At 41.0% G+C, this 12,769-nt stretch overlaps 1 protein-coding gene across 3 annotated transcripts in view; it reads left to right on the top strand.

Annotated features, from left to right (window-relative positions):
• HEATR3 (HEAT repeat containing 3) overlaps positions 1–12,769 on the top strand; it is a 40,798-nt gene that overhangs the window by 23,184 nt on the left and 4,845 nt on the right. For 2 of the 3 annotated variants that reach the window (XM_030298138.1, XM_030298140.1), the window contains 3 exons: positions 1,799–1,887; positions 8,711–8,854; positions 12,094–12,270. In XM_030298138.1, the coding sequence (XP_030153998.1) occupies positions 1,799–1,887; positions 8,711–8,854; positions 12,094–12,270 (410 nt within the window). The remainder of the gene's footprint in view (positions 1–1,798; positions 1,888–8,710; positions 8,855–12,093; positions 12,271–12,769) is intronic. The other variant, XM_030298139.1, reaches the window with a different exon arrangement.

Below are 12,769 nucleotides of genomic sequence, written 5' to 3'. Positions count from 1 at the left end.
GTGAAACTTACAGGAACTCCCTACTTCAGTACGTAATATATATCTGAAAAGGATGGTCAAAAAAATAAAATACGCAGATTTGATTCAAATCTGTGCAGAAGCTGGCACGTTCTCATGCAGGCAGTCCAGAAAAGGGCATTGGAACCTTTCTAGGGCCCCAGGCAGCAGGAGGCAGAAAGCCAAGGTATCTGTTACCATATAACAAAGCACCCCAAAACTTTGTGGCTTAAAACAATACTCATGAGTTTTTCTCAGGGTTTCTATAGGTCAGAGATGGTTTGTCTCTACTCCACAATGTCTAGGCCAGGGGTTCTCAACTAGGGGCAGTTTTTCCCCACAGGGAACATTTGGCAATGTCTGGAGGTATTTTTTGTTCTTATAACTTGGGGGTTGCTGCTGTTATCTAGAGGGGAGAAGCCAGGGATGCTGCTCTTATACCCTACAGTGTAGAAGGGACCCCAAAGAATTGTTTGGTCCAAAATGTCCATGGTGCTAGGGTTGAGAAACTCTAGGGTTTCTGCCAGAAAACTGGAAGGCAGAACTTCTGAAGTCTTGTTCACTCATACGTTGATAGTTGGCTCAGGGGCTGTCAGCCGGAACACCCATAGGTGACCTCTTCATATGACCTAGGCTTCCTTATAACATAGTGGCTGGGTTCCAAGGGTAAGAGTTGAAAGAGAAAAAAGAGCAAACACATGTGAGTCAGGTGCAAGCCGTGGTGCCTTTCACGACCTAGCCTGTCGTGTTCATGTGTCCTGTTGCTTATAGAAGTCACAAAGTCCCCCCCAGATTCAAGGGGAGGGGAAATAGATTTTACATCTTTATGGGATGTGGCAAGGCTTGGGAAGATCATGCAGAAATGGAAGTACCATTGTGGCTATTTAATATATAATCTACCACAGCAGGGGCTCCTGGGTGGCTCAGTCGGTTGAGCGTCCGACTTCAGCTCAGGTCATGATCTTGCGGTTTGTGGGTTTGAGCCCCGCGTCAGGCTCTGTGCTGACAGCTCAGAGCCTAGAGCCTGCTTCGGATTCTGTGTCTCCTCTCTCTGTCCCTCCCCCATTTGTGCTCTGTCTCTCTCTGTCTCTCAAAAATAAATAAATGTAAAAAAAAAAATGTATAATCTACCACAGCAAATCCATCACTTTCCCTTCCCACCTAAGACGTTAGAGAGCTAGCCTGCCTGGGTGACCCACACCCTTCTGTATAACTGTAAACATAATTGTTTGTTGCTGTTGTTCCATTTGTCCTGTGTCGGAAGAAGGGACAGTAAGAAAAGAGTAAAAGTGAGCAGGAATGGGAAGGGGAAGTTGGGTCAGTCAAAACCATAGAAACCATTGAAGCCGTGGAGGTGTAGTGGCCTAGCCCTGTGCAAACGAACAGTTGTTGACTACGTAGTGGACTTAGGTCGGTGAGGAAGTACTCTGATTTGGGAGACATCTCCATGCTAGTTCTGCCTAGCACCGTGATGGCAACCTGTGAAAGGCTGAATTCCGTCTACGAAGGCTAGCTCAGGCTTAGCACGTGCTAAAGAAGGAGATCAAATGAAAATCCAGTGTCTGGAAGGCAAGGACTATCCGTAGAATGCTCCCTTGTTATGATTATTTCAGTTGTGGACGTCTTTTCAAACTCAAGTATGTAGCTCACAAGGAACTGTGGAAATTCAGGCTCAATATCAAAAGTGTTAATTATAATAGCATATATTAAGATTTAACATGCGGTGTTTTGATTGTTTCTTTTCCTACAAAGTAACTTGTCTTAGAGAAAGACAAATGTGTATTTCACTTTTGTGTTTTAGATTTTGCTAAGCATGTTGACTTTCTAGAAGCCATAAGTAGTGCCTTGAGGGCCCTTTTGCAAACAATGGCCTCCAAGAACATTTCTCAGGTAAGAGTCTTAAAAATTTTTATATGAAACCAGCAAAGATTCTGCATTATGGAGGCAAAGTTAATAACTTTTTTTTTTTTAAGTATTTATTTTGGGGGGGCGCCTAGGTGGCTCAGTTGGTTAAGCGTCTGACTTCGGCTCAGCTCATGGTCTCACGGTTCATGAGTTCAAGCTCCATGTCGGGTTTTCTGCTGTCAGCGCAGAGCCCACTTTGGATCCTCTATCTCTCTCTCTCTGCCCCTTCCCCACTTGCGCCCACTCTTTCTCTCAAAAAAAAAAAAAAAACATTAAAAAAACATATTAAAAGTATTTGTTTGAAGAGTAATGTATGATCCTTGTAAAGAGAAATCATATGTGCTTAAAATAAAAAGTAAAATATTTTCCTTCTTCCCGCCAGTGCCACCAACACACACAATCTTTTTTATCGATGTAACTTGGTTGACGTACAGGTCACAAATATGTTCTCTGAAAGCCATCAGTCTTCTGTAACAGTTTACAGAAATTTTCAAGCATGCCTCCTGACCCTCCACAGTGATCCACAGGCATCTCTGTGATAGGTGCTTTCTCACTTTTATTTTTTGCTTTTTATTAAGGAAATTTTCAAACATCTCTAAAAGCAAAGATAATAGTATCACCAACCACAGGTGTCACTGAGTTGGCAACATCCTGGCCTTCTTGTTCTCTTTATCTCCCTTACGCTTTGTTTTTGTTACCTGGACTGCTTTAAAGCAAATTGTGTTTATTTCACCCATAAGTATTTTATTATGTGCTTCATTACGTGTCTGTGACAGAAAATGGACTTTTAAAAAACATGACCACAGTACCATTACCCCCAAGTTAACAGACATTGCTTTATCATCATTTGATATATGCAGTCTGAGTTCAGTGTTTTCTGATTGCCATGAAAATGTCTTTTTCAGTTGCTTTTGTTTAGATCAGAACCCAAACAAGATCTACACATTGCTTTTGGTTGATACTTCCGTTTCAATTTTTTTTTTTAACGGCTTTAGTGAGATTTAATTCACATACCATACGATTCACCCATTTGAAGTGTACCATTCAGTGGTTTTTAGTATATTCACAGGTTCTTAAATCTCTTTATTTATTTATTTATTTTTTTTTTTAAATTTTTTTTTTTCAACGTTTATTTATTTTTGGGACAGAGAGAGACAGAGTATGAACGGGTGAGGGGCAGAGAGAGAGGGAGACACAGAATCGGAAACAGGCTCCAGGCTCTGAGCCATCAGCCCAGAGCCCGACGCGGGGCTCGAACTCACGGACCGTGAGATCGTGACCTGGCTGAAGTCGGACGCTTAACCGACTGCGCCACCCAGGTGCCCCAATCTCTTAATTTAAAACATTTCCCCTACCAACCCCCCTCTCCCTTTTCTATTTATTGATTGAAGAACCTGTTATTTGTCTTGAAGAATTTTTCTCATTCTGAGATTTGGCTGGTTGCTAACAATGGTAATGTTAATGTGTCCCTCTGGGGTCCATATATCCTAGGAAGCTAGGTTTAGAGCCTTAATTAGATTTGGGATCAAATTTTTTGGCAAGAATAATTCATAGTGTTGTCTGTATTTTCTACTTTCCTATCACAAATTATGTATTTTCATAAATAGTGATGTTAAGATTAATCAGTGGATTCCTTAGTGGTTGTAGCCAGCAGGGATTACTGTTGTCTAGATCCGTTATTTTATCAGTGGTTGCAAAATGGACACATTCTAATCTTGTCATTTTTTTTACATTTATTAGCTGTGATTCTACTATAGAGAAACTTTCTGTCTCCTCCGTTATTTGGTAACTTTGAAATAAAGTCCATACCAGAAAGATGGGATAAGTGTATATGATCCTGCACCCCTACACTTTTCTCCAGAATAATATGTTAGTGCCCTCAGCAATCTCAGAAAGTGATCAGTGAGGTGTTTTTTTGTTTTGTTTTTAAATTTTTTTACATTTATTTATTTTTGAGAGAGAGACAGAGAGACAGAGAGAGACAGAGCACAAGTGGGGGAGGGCAGGGAGAGAGGGAGACAGAATCCAAAGCAGGCTCCAGGCTTTCAGCTGTCAGCACAGAGCCCGATGCGGGGCTTGAACTCAAAAACTGTGAGATCATGACCTGAGCCGAAGTCGGATGCTTAACCGACTGAGCCACCCAGGCGCCCCCAGTGAGGTTTTTTAAATATCATTATGAACTCGTGGTTTTTAATAGATTTGTATTTCATTCCAGTATAAGCTTTTTTTCTTTGATGCAGAAACTGTCCCATCTGTCGGGACACTTGAGTGGCTTAGTCGATTAAGTGTCTGATTATTGATTTCGAGTCAGGTCATGATCCCAGGGTCATGGGATTAAGCCCCATGTGCTGAGTGTGAAGCCTGCTTAGGATTCTGTCTCCTTCTGTCCCTCTTGCTTGCCCACACTCACTCACTCTCTCTCTCTCTCTCTCTCTCTCTCTCTCTCTCCCCCCCTCCCTCTCTCCCTCTAAAAAAAAAAAAAGAAAGAAAAGAAATCCCATCTGTCGGTAGTAGAAGTCTCTTCTCTGTGGCTCCTGAGCCCACTAGATTTGAGAGCTTCTTGGGTACAAGCAGCTGTCCCAGACTCATCTTGTACTTTTCCTGCTTGAAACCTGGAGTCATTTTCCCCAGCAGCCCTAATATCTTTAGTGGGAAATTAAGTTTTGGAATACTTTTGCTATGTTGTTGTTGCTTCTGGACTTTTTTTAGTGGAAATAGCTAGGAAATAAGAATTTCATGGGAAGAGAAAAAATAAATCACAATGTCATGCTGATATTTCCAGTTTAAGTAAAAAGGCTAAAGTATTTTTACTTAACTTTAGATATATATTTGTATCTTTTTTGTACTGCAAATCTTGCTTCTTAGTGATGTTGAAATTATTTGCTTTATCCTACAGAATGTATTTAATAGTTTCAAGATAACAATGCTGTTATTACTAACAGTAACACAACTGAATGTAGTTTAAGATTTCTTTGTGATTCTTCTTGTCCTTAGGAAAAATTCCTCCAAGACTGTACAAATTGCTGTGTTTTAAAGTTGCTTGAAAAAATTCTCTTTGTGGCTTGTTATAAAGTTAGTTTCAATTGTTTTAGCTTTCCTTTTTTTAAGAGTCCTTTTCTCATTTTGCTTTAATTTTTATTTTACACAGTTTCAGTAACAAAACTGAAACAGGTTGGAGCGGCTGGTTCAGTCGGTAGAGCATGAGACTCTTAATCTCAGGGTTGTGAGTTGAGGCCCATGTTGGGCATGGAGCCTAGTTCAAAAAAAAAAAAAAAAAACACACACACACACACACAAACTGAAACAAGATATATTCAGAGGAAAATATAATACATACATACGATGGGATATTTTTCAGCTTTAAAAAGGAACGCAATTGTAATACTATCACCTAGGTGAACCTTGAAGACATTACATTAAGTGAAATAAACCAAACACAAAGGACAAATATTGTATGATTCCATTTATGAAGCACCTAGAACAGTTAAATTCATAAGGACAGAATGTAGAACAATGGCTGTCAGGGGCTAGGGGAAGGAGAGAGTAGGGGCGTCCTGTTTAAGGGGATGGAGTTCTGGGGGTGGATGGGTGATGGCTGGTTGCACAGCAGTGTGAAAGTACTTCCTGCCACTGAGCTGTACACTTCAAAGTGTATCCCTTTGGCCCTGTTCTTCCCTTTCTGGTAACCATCCATTTTGGTTTTTGATTTATCATTCTATCGTTCTTATTTTAAAAACATAAGCAAATATGTAGGCATTTGTATTTCAGCCCTTTCTTCAAAGTAGTGCTTCTGCCCCTTGCTGTTTTTCCCTCCTTTATTAATCATCATAGTACATAGGTATCTTTCTCATTTCTTTTTTTTTTTTTTTAAATTTACTATTTCTTTTGAGAGAGAGATTGTGCGCAAGAGAGAGCATGTGCGCAAGTTGGGAAGGATTGGAGGGAGAGGGGGAGAGAGAATCCCAAGCAGGCTCTAGGCTGTCAGCACAGAGCTTGACACAGGGCTCGATCCCACAAACCATGAGACCATGACCTGAGCTGAAATCAAGAGTCAGATGCTTAACAAACTGAGCCACCCAGGCTCCCCTCTTACATCTTTTTTTACAGCTTCATATTATTTACTCCGTCGTGTAGGTGTTCCTTATTCATTCAACCTGTCTGCTATTGGTGGGTATTTTACTTTCCAGTCAGTCTTTGCTATTATAAATAGAACCGCAGCAAATAACTTTTTTACAGATGTTATTTTGTGTTTTTGCCATTGAGTCTTGGGGATAGATGCCTAGAAGTGGGCTTGCTGGGTCAGAGAAGAGATGGAGTTCTAATTTTGCTAATTACTGCTGTAGTCCCCTCCTTAGACTTTGAGTCATCTTGAATCTCCACCAGCAGTGAGAGTGCCTATTTTGCTGTAGCCACACCAGCAGAGTACATTGTCAGAATGTTGGATTTTAACCAGTTTGATAGCTGAGAAGTTATATCTCATTCTAATTTGCATTTCTCTTCTTCTGGGGAGATTGGATGTCTCTTTATGTATTTTCAGGGCCTTTGGTTTTATTTTGTTTTGTTTTTCTGTAACTGTTCCTGTGTTTTCTCAGTTTTGCTATTTTGGTGGTGGTCTTTTTCTTCTTCATATATAAGGCCAAATCTTAGGGCCTCGCCCCCAGTCGACTTAAGCAGAAACTTTGGGGAGGGGCCCAGTAGTCTATATTTGAAGAAGTTCTCCAGCGGATTGGCATGCACACTAAGTTTGGGTGTGCTGTAGTAAGTGTGCTATACCATCCTTGCTCCTTCCTTTCTAAAATCTTCCAGTTTTGATTAATATGTCATTAGACCATACCACCCACTTCTCTTGGTTATAGCCATCCATAGGGTGCCCAAGGCACCCTTTGTTCCTTAAAGATTCCTGCTGTTGGGCTTTATTACTCTTCAGTAGTCCTGTCATGATTCTAGGTGACTTCAGGATCCACATAGATGCTCCCCCAAGTGACCTGGCTTTGAAGTTCCTGGACCTCCCTTTCTCTGGCCATCTTGTCTTCCTTCCTACTTCTACTCCATGGCCACACCCTAGAGCAGTGCTTCCCACACTTTATCTTGGTCCACAGCATAGTGAGAATGTCTCTGGTGCTTTTCTGTCAAATACAGTATGCGCTGTTGGTCTTTAATATATAAACCTTAAATTTTTTTTCTTTGTATATTTGAGAATTTTCTTTCAAGAACATAACTTTTGACCCTTAGTTTCTTTGAAATGGGAATGGTAATAATGGAGAGAGGATTAGAAGACCCTATACTGTAGGGCCTATAGAAATATAAAGTATTTTTATTGATTTTGCATGATCTTCAGCAGTAGCTTACTGGGTCAGTCTGATGTTTAAAGAGAATTACTCCCAGCTCATGCCCAGTTAATGTCTAGGCATTCATATATATTCAGGCCATAGATTTTCAGATTGGCTATGTATTGGGCATGAGCATGGAATTTGAGAACTAGAAGGACCCTGGCTCTCTAATGCTTTACAAAAAAAGGAAACCAGGGACTAGAGGTGCTGAATGACGGCACTAAGACTGGAGTGCGACTGTCCTGCTCCCCTGTCTAGTTCTCTACCTTGTAGGTTTGTGCACACTGGGCAACTTAACGTTTGTGAGTCATGCTGGTAGTAAAGCAGCCTGCCTTCATCATTCATAGCAGCCTTGTTCTGGCTGTGAACAATCCTGTGGTTGGTGGGATTGTTTCCAGTAGAGTGTTTTCTAAGAAACCTGAGCCTATTAGCTATTTTCCTTTAGATTTGGCAGAAGCAGTGCAGATGATTCAGATATGAGCTTGTTTAGAATTGTTGAGTATCTTGGGGCACTTGGGTCAGTCAGTTGGGCATTTTACTCTTCATTTCAGCTCAAGTCATGATGTCACAGTTTGTGAGGTCAGGACCCATGTCAGGCTCTGCACTGACAAGGCAGAGCCTGGTTGGGATTCTCTCTGGATTCTCTCTCTTCCCCTCCAACTCTCAAAATAAATAAATAAACATTAAAAAAACTGTTGAGTATTTTATATGTGTGTGTGTATATATATATATGTGCATTTTTGTGTGCATTACTTAATCCTCTTAGCCCCTCTGCATGGTGATCACTGTCCCTGCATTACTCATGGAGAAATGGAGAACTTAGTGGGGTCAAGTATTTTGCACAGGATTGCTAAGTGGTAAGGAGTAGAGCCAGGTTGTGAATTCAGGATGTCAGATTCCAAATCCAAAGCCCTTAGTTACCATGCTGGGCTGCTCCTCACAGGTGATAGCCTGGCAACATGATATTCGAATTCTCTTGTGATACCTGCGTCCACATATGTGTTCAGATTATCTTAAAATGAAAATTATCACTACACGGCAGAAGCACTATATAATTTCGTGGTTTTTACAATCTCTAATAATTTACCATACCACACACATCTCAGGGTAAGTTCTTGCATAGATTCAGCCAATTTTTATTAAAGCTACAGGATTTTATTTACATTTTCAAAACGTTCTTATGATTAATGTTAAAAGAAATTTGAATCTCTTTAGTCTGCGTACATCTGACCAAAAGTCTTCTTCAAATGAAACTAATAGGAAATGAAGCCCCTCTTACAGGCCTACAGCTATGGTAGATTGTGTAATAACAGTGACATGAACAGGCCTCATCTTAGTTCAAGAATACCAGCTGTATTTAGGAGCAATTAGAGTAAGTAATAACTTTTCTTAGTGACATTCCTGTCAGTCCTGTTGTGCGTACTATTGGAACTGGTCGAGTTTAACACCGTAAATACTCTCTTCTTCCTTTTCAACAGTGCATGACTCCCGATCAGTTGATGACATTGTGCACAGCCGGCATTCATAGTAGTAATACAGGGGTGAGAGTAAACGTTGTTAGTATTTTAGGAATCACTGGCAGCGTCCTTGCCAAAGAAGATGGAACACTGGAAACTCTTAAGGTAAAACAATATGCTTCTAATGTAAAATGTTAAATCATTAGAAACAGGGTAATTGTTGGTGTGGGATTTTTTTTTTATTTTTCTGAGAGAGGGGGAGGGAGGGAAGGAGGGAACATGAGTGAGCGAGGGATAGGCAAAGGGAGAGGGAGAGAGAATCCCAAGCAGGCTTCATGCCCAGTGCAGAGCCTGACGAGTGGCTCAATCTCATGAGGGTAAGATCATGACCTGAGCCAAAGTCAAGAGTCGGACACTCAACCAACTAAGCCACTCAAGCACCCCAGTGTGGGATTTTTAAAAACTTCTGTGGACATCATGAGAAGAAATCCTATCAAGAATTTGCTTACTAAAGTACATTATTAAAATATGCCCTTTGAATTTGGCTTGATCTGCCTACATGAATTAGATAGGTACTTGAAAAGTTGAGTTGCATTTTGCCGTTTAACTTTATTCCAGAGATACTTTTTCAAAAATGAACTTGTCTGCAGTGAAAGACGAGTTCAGCATTGTCTCAGGTACCTCTGCTTTTGCTGTTACATAAAATATGAGCATGTTCCATTCTCCTAGTGATGAAGGAACCGCTCACCAGTTCTCTTAGCACGCCCGGCCAACGTGCATTCTGAAAAGTACCACACAGTCCCCTCTGAGGCCACTTCGTAAATTTGAAGCCGCAAGCTTCAACATAACTTGCTTCCAGCACTTCATCAAGGCACAGTCGCTCAGGAACTAATCTGCTCGAGACACAGCATCACTAGTAACTAAAAGGACAGTGATAGTAAAGTTACCTTTCATTGTGGTAATAATTGCTGAAGTATTAATTACTAATTCATGGGTAGTAAACCATTTGTTAGGAAGTACTTAAGTTGCTAACAACTTTACAACAATGACTCATTTTTTTTAACGTTTATTTATTTTGAGAGAGAGAGACAAAGCATGAATGGGTGAGGTGCAGAGAGAAAGGGAGACACAGAATCCGAAGCAGTCTCCAGGTTCTGAGCTGTCAGCACAGAGCCTGATATGGGGCTTGGACTCACCAACCATGAGGTCATGACCTGAGCCGAAGTTGGACGTTCAACCAACTGAGCCACCCAGGCACCCGAACCATGACTCATTTTTAAGAACCTTATTTTGAAAAGATACCTGCACGTAACAAAACAGACAAGTAAAAAGAATATTAATGAAAAAACTCCTCTCCCTTTATAACTTTCCCCCAGTTTAACTGTAGAGAGGCAGCCACTGTTACCCCTTTCTTCTGTGTTATTCTAGATATATAGACACATAAACGAGAGAGAATGTAGCTGTGTGGTTGTGTGTGTACAGCCATGTACATGTTTAATCACTTCCTGCCCCTTAACACTGTAATTCCCAAGGTCCACTTGAGCGGAGCAACAAGTTTTTCTCAGCTATAACATGAGATTTTTTTGAATGTTTGTATTTAGTCACATTTCCAAACATGAAGCAAAGCAGAGGGGCACCTGAGTGGCTCAATCGGTTAAGCGTCCGACTTCGGCTCAGGTCATGATCTCATGGTTCGTGGGTTCAAGCCCTACATCGGGCTCTGTGCTGACAGCTCGGAGCCTGGAGCCTGCTTCCGATTCTGTGTCTCTCCCTCTGTCTGCCCCTCCCCCACTCACACTCTGTCTCTCTCTCTCTCTCTCTCAAAAATAAATAAACATTAAACATTTTTTTAAAAAATGTTTTAAAGCTTGGTATTAAAGGCATCATGGTATTTTGCCCCTGTTGGTTCAGTATGCATGTCTTAAAAATAGGGACAGTTTGTGACATAACCACCATTATCACACCTTACACAGTCAGCAATCACGTCTCATACATGGTCCATATTCAGATGTTTTCAGTTTCAAAAACATTTATTTATGGATAGTTCGTTTAAACCAGGATTTAAGTCAAGTCTATGTGTTGTGTTTGGTTTTGGATCTTCTAAGCCTCTCTCAATCTGGAAACTTCTCCCTGGCAGTGCCTACTACTACCTGTTTGTTTGTTTGTTTCTTCCTTTCTTTTTGAGTAAGCTCTATGCCCATCGTGGGGCTTGAACTCAAAACCCTGAGATCACGAGTCACACCAGCTGAGTCAGCCAAGCACCCCTACCACCACCTGTTTTTTTCCTCAATTTCTAGGGTTGTCTCATAGTGTCCAACCTTCTGGATTTGTCTGATTGCTTCCTTGTGTTGTTAAGCTTGTTCTTTTATTGTCTGTATTTTCTGCAAACTGGAGGTTAGATCTAAAGGCTAGGTTAGATTCAGATTCAGGCTAATCTTTTTAATAAGACTACTTCCTATGTGATACTGTGTGTTTCATATTTTATTATAGAATATTGAATCTAAACACTATCCTAGAGGTTGTCTGTATTACTTAAATTTAGATAAGGAAATTGGAGCCCAGAGTGGGTAATGAACTGTCCAAGAGTCAGGCTGTTATTTACGTCACAGCTGGAGCTTGGACTCGCTATTCTTAGCATTTCCACTCTCCCACTGATAGTACCAGATGTGCACATCACCCTTAAGACATAAAGGATGAAGGAGAACAGCCAAAACAAAGTAAGTTTACTTTTGAACAATTCTTCGCAGATTGGGAATGGCCTGTTCATTAGCCAGCTAATTGTCAAAGTATGGATGGGTGTTAAAGGTCATTACAGGGAAGCACTTTTTTTTAACATATATTTATTTGCATCTTGACATGACAGGGAAAGACTTTTTGAGGGAGATGGGAAAAATTTAATTTCCAAAGTCAATCTCTCATAGATCATTTATGGATTTTAATTTAGTTTATTTAGGAATGTAAACTTAATTTATCTAGTTTATATTATACATGGTGTATTTATAAATACATGTGAAGTCTTTAATTTTTAGTTTTTCAAAGTTTAAAAAAAATTTTTTTTAAGTGTATTTATTTTGAGAGAGACAGAGCATGAGCAGGGGAGGGGCAGAGAGAGAGAGAAAGAGAGAGAGAGAGAATCCCAAGCAGGCTCTGCACTGTCAGCACAGAGCCCATCATGGGGCTCAAACTCACAAAACCATGAGATCATGATTAGAGCTGAAATCAAGAGTTGGGCGCTCAACTGACTAAGCCACCCAGGTGCCTCAGTTCTTTCAAAAAAATTTGTCTCTGGCATTTCTAAGTTTTAAAAGACCATGTGTGAATTGTTGCCACATTCAAAGTTAGTATGGATTTTGGAAACTGAGGTTAGAATATTGGACAATAACAGTGTGTTTTGCTGTCTCCAGACCATCGGGTGCTTTCTGCTTGAGGTTGCCACTAAAGATCCCTCCCTCGTGGTGGCAGGGGAAGCCTTGGATGCCCTCTTCGATGTTTTTGCAGACGGGAAAGAAGCTGAAAGGGCCTCAGTTCAAATTAAACTGTTGTCTGCTCTGAAAGAATTCCAGCCAGTCTTCAAAACGAAGGTATGTAGCTGTTCTGTTTAGAAATGCTTAGGTCTCAGGGAGCCTGGGTGGCTCAGTCAGTTGGGTGTCTGACTTCAGCTCGGGTCACGATCTCACACTTCGTGAGTTCGAGCACCACATCGGGCTCTGTGCTGACAGCTCAGAGCCTGGAGCCTGCTTCGGATTCTGCCTCTCCCTCTCCCTCTGTCTCTGCCCCTCTCCTGCTCACTCTCTGTCACTCTCTCTCTCTCTCTCTCTCAAGAATAAATAAACATTAAAAAATATTAAAAAAAAAAAAAAGAAATGCTTAGGTCTCAACGTCCTACGAGAAGGGGGTGTGTGTAGTTCCCTTCATGCAATTGCAGTGATTCACAGAGCTCTTCATCCCCAGAACTGAAGAATGCTTGTTGGCTGAGTCAGAGCTCTGTCCTTTCTGTTGAATCACTGTGATGTGGGCCGAAAAGGGGTAGACGAGGTCCCCCCCTTGCCACAACAGTTCAGTCGTGCTAACAGTGCTCCT

Source organism: Lynx canadensis, chromosome E2, assembly GCF_007474595.2.
Source record: "Lynx canadensis isolate LIC74 chromosome E2, mLynCan4.pri.v2, whole genome shotgun sequence".
NCBI classification, from domain to species: Eukaryota; Metazoa; Chordata; class Mammalia; order Carnivora; family Felidae; genus Lynx; species Lynx canadensis.
This window is presented reverse-complemented; position numbering and strand designations above follow the sequence as displayed.